The sequence below is a fragment of the Cydia strobilella genome, chromosome 12 (genome assembly GCF_947568885.1).
Source record: "Cydia strobilella chromosome 12, ilCydStro3.1, whole genome shotgun sequence".
Taxonomy (NCBI): domain Eukaryota; kingdom Metazoa; phylum Arthropoda; class Insecta; order Lepidoptera; family Tortricidae; genus Cydia; species Cydia strobilella.
Window position 1 is genome coordinate 482,625 of NC_086052.1, and position 14,336 is coordinate 496,960.

Below are 14,336 nucleotides of genomic sequence, written 5' to 3' on the forward strand. Positions count from 1 at the left end.
TCATTCATAATTTTTGTTGACAGACACCTACCTAATTGTAACTGTATTATGTCGCACAGATATTGAGGATCAATACTGAATTCTCTAATCCCTTCTATACGGTATAGTGAACTCACCTGTAAGTAATACGGCCACATCATAGTCAAGACCGTCGCGATGCTGAAGTATGACACGAAGATCACCACCAGCGACATGACAATCGACAGCGGTATATCCCTCTTCGGATTTTTCGCTTCTTCACCAGTCGTAGCCACGCAGTCGAAGCCGACGAAACCGAAGAAGCACTTAGCAGCGCCGGCCATGACGCCGGCAATGCCCCAGGGCATGAACCCGCCCGCGCCGGCCTTGTCGCGGTATTCTTCGGGGATGTCTTCCAGTTTGATGCGCCAGTTGGCTATGTCACCTGTGAGAATGGGATATTGATTACATATAACCGCCACAACTGGATGCGTTCAATTTTACGAGGCCGTGCCGTACAGCTGCGATCGTGGCCCACAAATGGACTCGCCGGAAGATCAGCGCCGACACTTGGGTCGGCATTATGCTGAGGCGAGCCCATTTCGTGGTAAACACTGCAAATATGTTTTTTTAATTTTTTCTTGTAATGCTAGTATGTAAGTTTATCACGAAATAAATGATTTATGATTTATAAGTTTTTTTAGACCAGCCAAATTGATATCATGTGGATAGAGTAAAAAAAACAATATCAACCTCATGCCTGTAATATGGAAGACCCATCAAACTCGGATCCCGATTTGAATAATTCAGTTGTTACTCTCCTACACATTTAGATGTATGTAAAAACATTAATGAAACTCGCTGATACATACGTAATTAGTTATTTTGTGTCTTTTAATGAACAGTGTTGAGTTATAATTAATATGTTACACTTTTGTTAGGTAAATATACTTACTCTTGACGGCTCCAGCGATGACCACAATGATGACAGTTATCATGTTGAGAGCCGTAAACACGTTGTTAAGTTTCGTAGACTCTCTCACTCCTACTGCCAACAGCACTGCAACAAAATACTTTGATTGAGTAATCTAAGATTACGATATCAGACTTTTAGAGTCATAAGACTTTTAGAGGTCTCATCATTATCATTATCATTCTAGCCAAAAGGAGCCTCCACCAAGGATTTAGAAACGACGACGTAAACGAACTTCTATTCAAAATTACTTAGTTAAAAGACCTATGCATCCTCAGATTCTGTTCACACACTGTGCGAATTTCCTTACTTTTCTCAATATATGTAAATTTACAGAACGTGATCAGGTACTTAAAAAAAGGAGTGTACAAGTTCTTAAGGGTTGGCACACAGTACGCTAGCGGCTTATCACCAGGTAGGCTGCAGAAAAACATACAAAAAATTTAATACTTAATATACTTAGAACTCTTAGAAGTGATCAGAAGAACCAGCGCAAACGCGAAGAAGTCCGGATACCCTTCCATGAACCCGATGTGCATGGGAGCCCACTCAGTAATCGCTCGCGCTGCTGTTGGTCAGGCTGTCGATGTAGTTTGCCATGCCCTTTAATACTAAATGTACTTACAAGTAATCAGAAGAACCAGCGCAAACGCGAAGAAGTCCGGATACCCTTCCATGAACCCGATGTGCATGGGAGCCTACTCAGTAATCGCTCGCGCTGCTGTTGGTCAGGCTGTCGATGTAGTTTGCCATGCCCTTTAATACTAAATGTACTTACAAGTAATCAGAAGAACCAGCGCAAACGCGAAGAAGTCCGGATACCCTTCCATGAACCCGATGTGCATGGGAGCCCACTCAGTAATCGCTCGCGCTGCTGTTGGTCAGGCTGTCGATGTAGTTTGCCATGCCCTTTAATACTAAATGTACTTACAAGTAATCAGAAGAACCAGCGCAAACGCGAAGAAGTCCGGATACCCTTCCATGAACCCGATGTGCATGGGAGCCTACTCAGTAATCGCTCGCGCTGCTGTTGGTCAGGCTGTCGATGTAGTTTGCCATGCCCTTTAATACTAAATGTACTTACAAGTAATCAGAAGAACCAGCGCAAACGCGAAGAAGTCCGGATACCCTTCCATGAACCCGATGTGCATGGGAGCCCACTCAGTAATCGCTCGCGCTGCTGTTGGTCAGGCTGTCGATGTAGTTTGCCATGCCCTTTAATACTAAATGTACTTACAAGTAATCAGAAGAACCAGCGCAAACGCGAAGAAGTCCGGATACCCCCCCATGAACCCGACGTGCATGGGCGCCCATTCCGTCATCGCTCGTGCCATACTATTGTTCGTCAGGCTGTCGATATAGTTCGCCATGCCCTGAAATATTAAACATAACTTTAAAACGACAACAATAAAAAGCATATGTTTTATTTGCGGAAAGAAAATTAACGAATATGTGCAGAGATTTAACTTCTGTATATAACCCCGTGTGCCTCATCCCATCATGGCTGTGGATACAAGAATTTAGAGAAAATTTTCAGTGATTACTCTAAAGTTGTTATAGATATTTGATCCTCACAATCGTTAAAATTATAATTAATATTATAAGTAAAAACGTACAGTTAATGGTATATATACATTATACAATCATAAAAAAATACTTAAACTTATCTAAATTAATCAATAAACTACAGAACTAACTAAAATATTTTATTCAAAAAGACCTCCGCGAGCTGTACCGGGTGCCCATCACACTTGCCGCGTTACCACGTTGGATAGCGATGGCCAACCTTTTCACCAGGTACGAACCTGCGCGACCATCAGAGGTCCTCTCCCTAATCCTATGTCCCACCTCCCTAAACGTTATCGTTAAAATAGGTTCTTCTGCTACATCTAAGGTAGATTGGCCAGAACATGGCTGCTTTGACCGCTGTCGCTATCGAAGATCACGCCTTTCAGTCCTCTAACTTTTTCTTAGCCGGATCCGATTAATTACCAAGATAATCACGACCTATATTTGAACTTACGTGCAATGTTGAGAGCTGCTTACCTTAGCCACACTGGCTGTTCCTATCACGTACTCCAAGATGAGGTTCCATCCTATAGTAAAGCCAATGAACTCGCCGACGCTAACGTAGCTATACACGTATGCGGAGCCCGCTTTGGGGACTCGGGACGCGAACTCGGCATAGCATAGACCTGGTGAAAAGAGAAGTACTGTAATGTTTAAATAGGTGGTATTTAAGACGCAATAGCGTCTGCTATTGTAGTAGTATAGTAGTATCTGCATTACCAAAAGCCTTTTAAGCCCCTACGCGCTTTACGTTAATAAGATAACGATTTGTTTTGTATGATATCATGTTTAGGACTTATATTAGGTACTACAGTTAGCAGCAAAAATAGCTAAGCGTGTTCAAAGTGACTCGTACACGCTCTTATTTCCTTAACCATAAAGTTGTGTTTAGCTTTTTGAACACTTCGCCCGCCTAAATGTTGCTGACTGTGCCTGATTCAGATCAGATCAGATTCGGATCAATTGATTTGGGTACGGAGTGGAATGTTCAAATTCTTGGAACAGACGAAACAAGGCACTCTCTTGGAAAAGCCATAACCGAAACGAAACTAAACTCTCAGTACCTCTGAGACTAAAGCGGCCGAAAGAAGAAGAAGGGACTTAAGAGCGAAGGCTCAAGCCATAGCTCAGGTCAGGGCGCACTTTGGTGGAAGGCCCCGGGCCTTAGTACGTAGAGCTCAGACTTCGCAGGGCTTCACCCCCGCTGCCTTATGGGTATCCTTAATTTGAAGAAACTATATTCAAAAAACAAGAAGAAATAAAGTTACCAGCGAAAGCTGATGCTATATAGTAGCGACCAAGAAACTGAGCATCACAGCGGGTACAGCGACCGCCTTCTCTACTTCGCTACTGCTCCAGCTAGCACATAAACACCAAGACCAAGACCAAGACCAAGAATGTACTGTCAACGCCCAGGGCAGGCCGGCAGGCTAATCTAGGAGGCCTAAAACGGGCGAGGGGCGTCGAGTTGTCACAATCTTCTAAAAACACAGAGCGCGTTTTGGTGTATTTGGACGCCCTCGATCGATCAATGTGAGGGACGTGATGGCCTTGTCTGTCATCACCGCCTTCTATAAATACTTACTTGCTCACGAAGTAGACTGAAGAGACTTACCTGCAAAAGCTGAAGCTATTGCAGCGACCAGAAAGCTTAACGTCACAGCGGGTCCAGCTACCGTCTTCGCTACTGCCCCAGCTAGCACATAAACACCAAGACCTAATGTACTGCCTACACCCAGGGCAGTTAGATCTAGAAGGCCTAAACACCGGGCGAGTTGCGTCGAGTTGTCACCATCTTCGAGACGCTTGCACCGGCGGAGGACGTGGAGGATGCGCGCGCAACCCATCTGGGGAATGAAGAAACGTCTATGATTTATCATGGTGAACTGTTGATCTTTCGTATTAATAGTAGGAAAAATTTGTCGCTTTAGGGCCGATAAAGACGAACTGCCACCCACCTGCAGTTTGTATGGAATGCAGTCGGGTTGCAGTCCGCCTGTACTGGCCCTTAGGTGAGATGTAGCTTTAGGGTTGTTATACGTGTTGGGAAAGAATTTGCACAACACTATAGGTACTATGTATATTTTTAATATGTAAAATTCGATGAAGTGTTGAAGCGGCTCATTTAATCCACTTACTCTATAAAATATAACGATAAACAAAGCGCTTAAATATTACTAATTTAAAGCCTGTCGTATCCCACTGCTGGGCAAAAGGCTTCTCCCCAAATTATCCACTGGTTTCGGTCCAGTGCTATTTCTCGAATTTAAACTGTTGTGAGACATACTAACATTAAATAATAGGCTATCCGAAACATGTCGCGCGAGTGACTAAAACAAGTGAGTGTAAACCGTGAAATTATTTAAGTTTAGTGCTAAGGTGTCGCAAAAGGCACGTTTGGCTGTGCATAAGAGGGGTGCTGGTGCCTACACTTATGTATGGTAGCGAAAGTTGGGTATGGCAGAAGAGGCATCAGAGCCAAGTGAATGCAGTGAAAATGAGAGCGTTGAGAAGTGTGTGTGGTGTGAGATTACAAGATAGAATTAGGAACAGTGTGATAAGGGAAAAGTGTGGACTGAGCGAAGATGTAGTGACAAAAATTGAGAAAGGTATGTTGAGATGGTTTGGACACGTGGAAAGAATGAGTGAAAGAAGGCTAACAAAGAGAGTGTATATGGGAGAGTTAGAAACGGGAGTTGGAAGGGGCAGACCTCGGCGGACTTTCTCTGATCAGATCGGGGAAATCCTGAAGAAAGGCCAGCAGAAAGAGCACCCCAGAAATCCGTGGTCTCTGCCTACCCCTCCGGGAAATAGGCGTGATTGTATGTATGTATGTATGTAGTGCTATTTCTGTTCACTCTTCCAAGAAGGATTCGAGTTCATATTATTAAATACATTTAAAATAAACAGAACAGAATGTATACATGTAATACGTCATGTTACTTTGTTCCTACACGTGTTTCAAGAAACATGGTTCCAAGTGGTTTAAATAAGTCCGTCTTCAATTCGCGTGTAAACTTGAAGATAGCGAAAGGATTAACTCATATCAAGAACGCACTTTACGTCAATGTTAGAAAATCACGGTAGGTTTATTGACATGGTTATGTAAAATATATTAATAACGGGTCACTCACGTGTTTTAAGTCGAAAACGCTCGACATGTTTCACTCCGTACCGAGGAGCGTCATCAGGAGCTTGCGTCGACGGTGACGGACCGGCGTAGACTCACCATCACCGTCGACGCAAGCTCCTGATGACGCTGCTCGGTACGGAGTGAAACATGTCGAGCGTTTTCGACTTAAAACACGTAAGTGACCTGTTATTAATATATTTAATATGTCTGTGTCTCACGGAAGTTTTGTTATGGTTATGTAAACTCGATAAATAAAGTAATTTGATTCGTTTTTGGACAAATATTTAAAGCTTACTTATAAAGAGAGGGTACTAACACTACTACCAAGGTGGCGATAGCTATAGATTTACTCAGAATCAAAAGTAATGAATTAGACAATTCGCCAAAAGTATACGCCAAGTTGGCGTCGCCAACCCAATTGTTCGGTTGTTTCGATCCTTTGCCGATTAGGCACTATAGGTAGGTGCATTAAATTGATCTAACTTTTTGACAAGATCACATTTCCTTCTTATTTTTAAGACAAACGATACGGGTACCTACAAGAAGGTTTAGGCTATAAAATAGTCCTCAAACTAGTGAGCACCCGAATGAGCAACACTCAAATATTGGAATTTCGTTGCAGCGCTTATACAATATTTTCCTTCTCCAGATAACCACTGGTTAACTATCATATAATATTTCGTAGATATAATTACATTTACATTTATACATTTCTATAAACTCTATTGGTACGAGCCGAAGGTCAAAGTGTTCGAACCCACGGACTCAGCCGGGCTAGCACATGATTGGCGCGAGAGTATCTCGCCGCGACATAGACTACCCGTCCCTATTTAATTCATACAGTTAGTAAAAGACGGGTAGTCTATGTCGAGGCGAGATACTGTCGCGCCAATCATGTGCTCGGCCTACAGATTCGTAAAATGGAAGACGCATTTAGGATGCCTCACACCTAGGCTACAACAGTGCTACGTAATATGGGGCATTTTCTATAAAAAGGGACCTTATTGTCGATGGCGCTTACGCCGCACAGCGTCGCGCAGCATTGTATTTATATCGGAGCATCGTTTATAATGGCGTAAGCGCCATCGACAATAAGGTCCCTTTTTATAGAAAATACCACATATATTGCTTAGTATATAATAGGCAGTACCTACCAAATACAGGATTTCTTTAATTTTTAGTTTTATTCGTGTTATTATTTAAAAAAAGAGTGCTATTTAGTTAAGTAAGTAGTAATTTACGCAATTTTCAAAAGATTTAAATATACTTTGAATGTTAACTTATTGCTATATGTAAACTATAAATTTATAAAAATACTTACGCTTAAATAAGAATTTTTACTTAAACAATCGTCTGCACACATTAATTATCAATTAGCAAAATTTTCAATACATAAATACGGAATGTACAAATCACAGTGACAATTCACCAAACAGTGACAAGAACAAATGAAATGTGTCTCGTCATGAGCTGTTTGTTCCCACAATCTCATCGGTTGATCCTATAGCAAATACTAGTATTCTTAGCAAATTTTATAATGACTTGATGTTCGGCTTTGTGTTATGTCTGTTAAAACGACTTTAGGAACTGTATTTCCTCTACCTAAATTTTCCCTTTATTGCTAATCAGAAAACCAGTACAAGGGTAGCCCAAAGCCAGGTTATGGCGTCAGTCGAAAACCCGACAACTGGCGCCGCTAGCACAGATTAATAAATAATTACTGCCGCTGGTTAGATTTTAGCTAAACTGGAGGCCTTGGGCATGAGATATATTTCAGTTTATAATAAGGGATGCTGATACGCAATAATGTCTTAACCCACATCCATTTTGCAAGATGTCTACTTAAAAAATTTACGCCTAAAGTTGACATTTTATTGAAAAATTAATGTGGGTTGACACATTTTTGCTAAACAGCATCCTTGTTAAAGTAGGCAGCGAAGCTAATAAAACATATTAAATACCTACTTAAAATAATTTGATTTGTTGCATAGTTATTTTAGAATACCATTTTAACTGTGGTTGAACGCGCAGACTCAACCAATATCTGGACTCTGACGGGCCTACAATAGTAGATTGTTAACCAAGGGATGAAAGGCAGCCATAACTGCCGAGGTATTTTGGCGCTCGAACGCAGTGAGAGCGCCAATAGTCCGAGGCTAAAATGATGCCTTTCACCCGAGTTAAACACTCTACTTTTAATTTCGAATACGACGAAAGTAAAATGCATGATTAAGTAAGTATAAATTTTTATAGTATTGTTAAGGGTACATTCAGTTAACAATTTAGGCAAAAGTATCGTTATTTATGGAATGGAGTAATTTGACTGAATGACTCTCCATCTCATAATTGATTAGAATGGAAATTGTATAACAAATCCATTTAAACTCAAAAATCGTACTTCGAACGTAAAATGATCTAGTGCAGACACGTATCATTTTCTGCACACCTTTTAGAACAACAATGACCCTCTTTCAGAGCACGAGAAATGAAAAAAAAAATCAAATGCTTCCTCTATAGATACTCTTCCAAAAAATTCTCTGCCAAAATTTTATTTTGTATGAATAGCGCAGTAATTTAACAGCACAGCGATTTCATGAAAACACTGTTCTGCTTGCGTATAAAAACACGTCATTGTATATTGTATTTTCACACAATATATATTTTTCAAGTCAAAATTCAAACGGCTGTTTTGCCTGCTGCAGAAAACTGCGGCATCATTACTTCGGTTGCATGTGGCTCTCGTATTATCCTATTATTACATTATTTCTGTAATAGACTCATTATCACAACCAAGGTCGCCCATACATTTTCGCATCATACTAATACGCACATTACGTGTATGATAATGACCTTGACACAATAGGTGCGGCGTTCGAATCTAAAAAAATCATCTTGATTTGAAAGTGATTTGACAGGCCATGCCTTAAGAGAGACCACACACTATCGCCTTTCCGTCGGCGTCTCGTCAGCGCAGCGTTATGGATAATCGTGTCGCTGCGCAGTTGAACCAACGTTGTGTCTAGCACACTTTGTTATTGAAAATGCCATGCATGCATAATTATTCACAGCGTTACAGCATTGACATTAATGTCAAATCAAGTTAATATTTTCAATGTTAGAATGCTACCTGGATTACCGAAGCATGACCACTGACACATCGAATTAGCTTCAGCTAAATCGAAATTGGATGTGTGTGGCGAATTGCTACAAATTAACAATGAGCCTTTTGGACTCGGATCAAGGTATATTTAGGATGTCCATTATGTAAATTGAGTTAGGTAACGTATTTTTCAATAACTGCTGGCAGGGTAAAGCTTGCTGTTGCAGTTGCATGTGTCCATATACTGAAAAATGTGATAAAAGAGGTCTCAGGAAGATAAAAAAATCAAAAAGTAATATGAACTCCCATAAATTACACATATTAATTAATTTTAATATAGGTAGGTATCATGACCAAATCCACAGCATTCCCTAGTCTTACCTACATATCAGCATTATCATTAAACAAACTAACCAAGCCAATAAAACAATAAAGAAAGCATAAAGAAAGTCGTGTTTCATTGTTTGATCGTCTGATCACAGGATTTTGCCTAGCAAACATCGATTACCAACTTATCAATGCCGTCATCGCAACCTTGTTGCTACGAATAGAGGTACTCTTCGACTCGCTTCTTTGACAAATTGTAGATTTTAATCTCTTTGTAATAGGGTGTATGAATGTTCAAATACTTGGCCACAGTTAGTTCGATTTGTAATTTTGTGGTATGCATTTATAAAATTGCCGAAGACAGGAACATCGACCTATGAATGAACGTCACTATCTAGAGGGTAGCTTGGAGACAGTGTCAGTTCTAGATTACATGTGATGATTACATGTGATGTTGATGATTTCGAAGAGCGTAGGAGGGTAGACCTCGACAGTAAGCGAGATGCTCTAAAGGCCCGACCACCTACGGCCTTAACCTATCGCTACGTTGACGGAGTCCTGACATGCCCTCATGGACGAGCACTGCAGACGAAAATTGGATACTGCAGTCACATGAGGGCGCACGAGCGGGCGGACCAGCTCAGTTTCCGCTCCTAGACATAATTTGCAGTCGCTGTGGCCGAAATCGGTCAGGAGAGGAAGAGAGAGAAGACGGAGAGACATGTGATGACTTGTGTGACAATTTTGTTTGTAAGGTTGTAGCAGATGTTCATTCTAAAATTGTGCAATGTTTGTGATATGAAAACAACAAAAACAATCAAAAGCAAAGGATTAAAGTGTATTTCTGTAGGTATGTGATCTTAGCGACAAACCTACATACATAACACATGGAACGTTTAACACGATACAAAGTTAAGGGTAGGATAATGATAAGCACAACAAAGTACAAATAATTATTGACCGATTTCAAAATTGAGGTTGGTAGAATGAATTTATTTCTTCATAAACCACTAGGTACGACGCAAGTAGGTTCTAACTATGTTTATTGTAAAAAAAACCTTTTTTTAACTCCAAAGATAAAGTTATTATAACACATTGTAAACCTATTTCTTTTTATTTGTCCTTTGACAGGAAAGTTATTATAAGTTTGCGTTTCAGTGTAATGGACTAAACCCAACTCATTTGCTTGTTTTCTAATAAATGTATGGGGCTTACTTCTCGGACCTCAGCAGTTATATTTTAACTAAATACATTATTAAAAGGATTGAATACAAATCGATAAAATTTAATGTACGGTCAAGGAATTTTATTTCAGCTCCATTTCGTACCTTGTCACAGTGACAATAGTATGAGGTACCTAGTGCCTTTCATATTGATTGTTACTGTGACAAAGGTATGAAATGGTATGGAAAATAAATTTATTTGACTGTATGTCACAGAATGGATGCCTTTAAGTATATCTAAACGAGGTAGTAGTTTACCTGAGGACCAAGGCAAACGACATGCGTCGACGGCGACGGTCCAATTGACTTTAATCTCAAAATTATCCTGTTTGCGAGTTTTTGACCCCAATATTACTCCGATACTAATTTACCGTTATACCTTTATTTGGATATAATTTATTTTATTACACAACTGAGTATTTTGGTAAACAAGGTGCCTGACTCCCATCATTAACAACAACAATGATTTGTGTCAAAAATATTAAACTATAGGTACATTTCTTTGTATTTTTCTAGGTAACAAACTCCACAACAATTATTTGTGTCAAAAATATTAAACTAGGTACATTTCTTTGTATTTTTCTATCTACCGATCAATTCTTAGTAATAAAGGAAAAGTGGAAAACTCACGACTCATTCACTTTCATCTTAACAATAAGACTTATATTGGCATGTTTCTTTCTGGTTTGTTGGGAGTGGTCAGTTACTATCAGGGATGTTGCGGATGCCGATTTTTTGACATCCGCGGACGCGGATGCGGATGCGGATGTCGCGATTAGGCACATAAAAAACGTCTTATATTACACTTTTGTAATTTTTATTTAAAAAAAATGTAACTTTTAGTATTTGAACAAGAATATAGCTGCCCCACAATCGCATTAGTATACTAAATTCCAAATAAAATAAATTATTCACTACTTGTCGCTGTCCGCCATAGGCTAAAGTGCTCGACCGACGAATCACAAAAACGAAACGAGATTCCTATTGGCTAATGACGAAATTACCTGGCACTCACGCCGCCGCTAAGACGTTCCTGTACCTAACTGTTCCACATCCGCATTAAGCTCCGCATCGATTTTATGCGGATGCGGACGCAGATGCGGATGTTGAAAATAATGCGGAAGTTCCGCGGATGCGGATGCGAATATTCGCAACATCTATAGCCGTCACCCTACCGAGATTTACCATTTTAATGAAACACTTCATTAAAACAGAATTGTCGGCCATTATTTAACAAATAGCTCTCACAAAAGTGAGGTAAGATTGATAGATCACGTTACGATAGATTGGAACGTAACACGCACTCAATGAATTAGATAATATAACTATGAGGCAATCGTCAAGCAAAAACCTACATATTACAATGATACTTATGAGTATTCAACGTTTATGGAAAACAGTATATCTTTAAATAAGAGCGTTTTCACATTGTCCAATCCGATATCGGATGTAGGAATCGACATCCGCGTAGTCAGGCCGCGGGGGCGCGCCCGGGCGCCGTCTTTAGCGGTCACGTACACTACAACAAGCATTAATAAATAAATAAATATTATAGCAACATTCTTACACAGATTGAATAAGTCCCACGGTAAGCCTAAGGAGGCTTGTGTTATGGGTACTCAGGCAACGATATATAAAATATATAAATACTTAAATACATAGAAAACACCCATGACTCAGGAACAAATATCTGTGCTCATCACACAAATAAATGCCCGATACCGGGATTCGAACCCAGGACCATCGGCTTCACAGGCAGGGCCACTACCCACTAGGCCAAACCGGTCGTCCAAAGCATTATGCCTACACATACGCACACAAACGAATATTATCGGTCTGACAGCTGACGGGGGGCTCCGACATGGTTGAATTTATCGAAGGCACCTTTCCGATATCGGATGTCGGAAGACGCTTATGACAAAAACACCTGCAGGAGAGTGCCATTGGCATGAAGTCCGCCTTTTTGCGTTATTTATCGTTTTTAGTAATAATGATTTATTAAATGCTTAATAAATACAGAGAAACACAGAGATACACTACCGCTGATAACTATTTAGGCACTCGTAATTTTTTCCATACAATTGTATACAAAATCGACTTAGAGAAGAAGAATTATACCGCTTAGTCGCAGTCGGGTAACAATTTTTTGTGCAGTTTGCTTTTTTAATTTAACAGATATATCGAGCTTCAAAATGATGTACAGAATATTCGTGTAAATACATTGCCTATTTACCAAATGACAAATGACAAGCGTAAAAAAATCCATAAATCGTTTTCCAGTACAAAATCGTTTTATTTTGTATGACACACACACATAAGGGTTTTTTAAATCGTTGCAAAAGTAAACTCCAAATTTTAAAGGATGTCTTTGGCAACAATTTGAGGTTCAATATATTTACCTAACTAAAAAGTCAATCCAACATGTAAGAGAGTCATTTGCCTGCGACCGAACAGTATGATTTTTAAAATATTTTTTGTATGCAATTGTATGGTGAAAATTGCAGGTGCCTAAATACTTTTGAGCGGTAGTGTATATCTTACATTTTACTTCCTCCCGACATCCGATATCGTATCGAACAATGTGAAAACGCTCTAAAGGTGCACGACATGCACGATTACACAATTTACACATGCACGAGTTGGACGTAAAAAAAAGCAAGCGATTGAAGACTCGGCCAAAAAAGTATACCTAGTAAGGGTAACCTAAATTTGAACGTCGATCCATAATTTCTAAAGGTTCGTAAGTACACATCAAACAACTTGCAGTTGCAGTATACTCAGAACCTTAGGTACAGTCAGCAGCAGAAGTTGCTAAGCGAGCGAGGTGTTCAAAATTATCTTGACACGCTCTTATTCTCTTAACAATAAAATCGCGTCAAGATCATTTTGAACACCTCGCCCACTTAGCAACTTCTGCTGCTGACTGTACTACGACGGGCGGCGCGACAGTGCAACATCAAACATCCCGTTTTTACCCTTTGGGTACGGAACCCTAAAAAAAACAATAACAGTATTGCAAATATGGAGGCCGATTCTGTTAAATTTGATATGATTTTCAACTTATATTGATAAGGTCACGGGACGGCGAGCATCAATCAGCGTTAGCGGCTCAGACTGATTGGTGCTGACGAAATACAATCAGGAGTCGTCTAATAAGGCACGTATTGGTCGTGGCCTTAACATTGCAAATATGAACGTAAGTAATATATGATCGTCATCATGTAATCAACTGTAGCTGGAAATAACCTTCCATCCGTATCCTGCATCTCCAGACATCGCTATTTTTAGACTACGGTCATGATCATTTGATGTAGTGCTAGGGGACGTGTTTGTGGGGTCAATGGAAATGTTAATTTATTTTATCTTTACTGCACAAACAGGGCCTGACTTAGAGTTCTGGACGCCCTAGGCTGACTATGTATATCCGCCCCTTGCTTGTCTCAACTCAGAGCCACCGCCGCGCCCCCTTGCGCGCCCCCTTGGTCCTTGCGCCCAAGGCTTTAGCCTTATTAGCCTGTGGGTAAATAAGTCCCTGTGCACAAAAGAAAATACATCGGCCAGAAAGCGGTTTAAACGCTAAAAAATATAATAAAGCAATTAGAGTATCCTTAATTTGTAATTGTAAGATTATGTGATTGATAGTATTACTTGAACCAATTAAACTTTAATCGTGAAAAAATAGTCATACATTTTCCATACTAATAGTTACTTATTATAAATGCATCTGTTTCTTTTTATTTACTGTCAAGCTACAGATTTCTATAAAATTTTATGGAAAAACACTACTTTCTTTATGAAAATACACTTTTATGCTTGGTAAAATGACACAAACTAATCCTACGCGGGCTATTCCAACTTGTATATAAAAGTAGCTAAAACTCTAATATATATTTCGTCTTTTTTTGATATGACATTGAATCGTGACATCAGGCATCAGGGTCGTATCAAAATAAGTTGACAGCCTTATCAAATAGTAACACGACTTCTAGACATCGGCGCCAATTATATGGATTATCGTTTACCTACTACGATCAATGGCAAGTTTTATGCAAA

General features: G+C 39.8%; 1 protein-coding gene across 2 annotated transcripts in view; it reads right to left on the reverse strand.

The window, feature by feature from the left end:
• Nucleotides 1-14,336, reverse strand: part of LOC134745927 (cationic amino acid transporter 3) — a 46,219-nt gene that overhangs the window by 9,573 nt on the left and 22,310 nt on the right. The window contains exons 1-6 of one of the 2 annotated variants that reach the window (XM_063680047.1): nt 6,955-7,137; nt 4,116-4,347; nt 2,978-3,126; nt 2,169-2,304; nt 914-1,018; nt 117-403 (exon numbers count right to left, since the gene is read on the reverse strand). In XM_063680047.1, the coding sequence (XP_063536117.1) occupies nt 117-403; nt 914-1,018; nt 2,169-2,304; nt 2,978-3,126; nt 4,116-4,347; nt 6,955-6,996 (951 nt within the window). In that variant the 5' untranslated portion in view covers nt 6,997-7,137. Of the gene's footprint in view, nt 1-116; nt 404-913; nt 1,019-2,168; nt 2,305-2,977; nt 3,127-4,115; nt 4,348-6,954; nt 7,138-14,336 lie in introns of those variants that run through there. The other variant, XM_063680048.1, reaches the window with a different exon arrangement.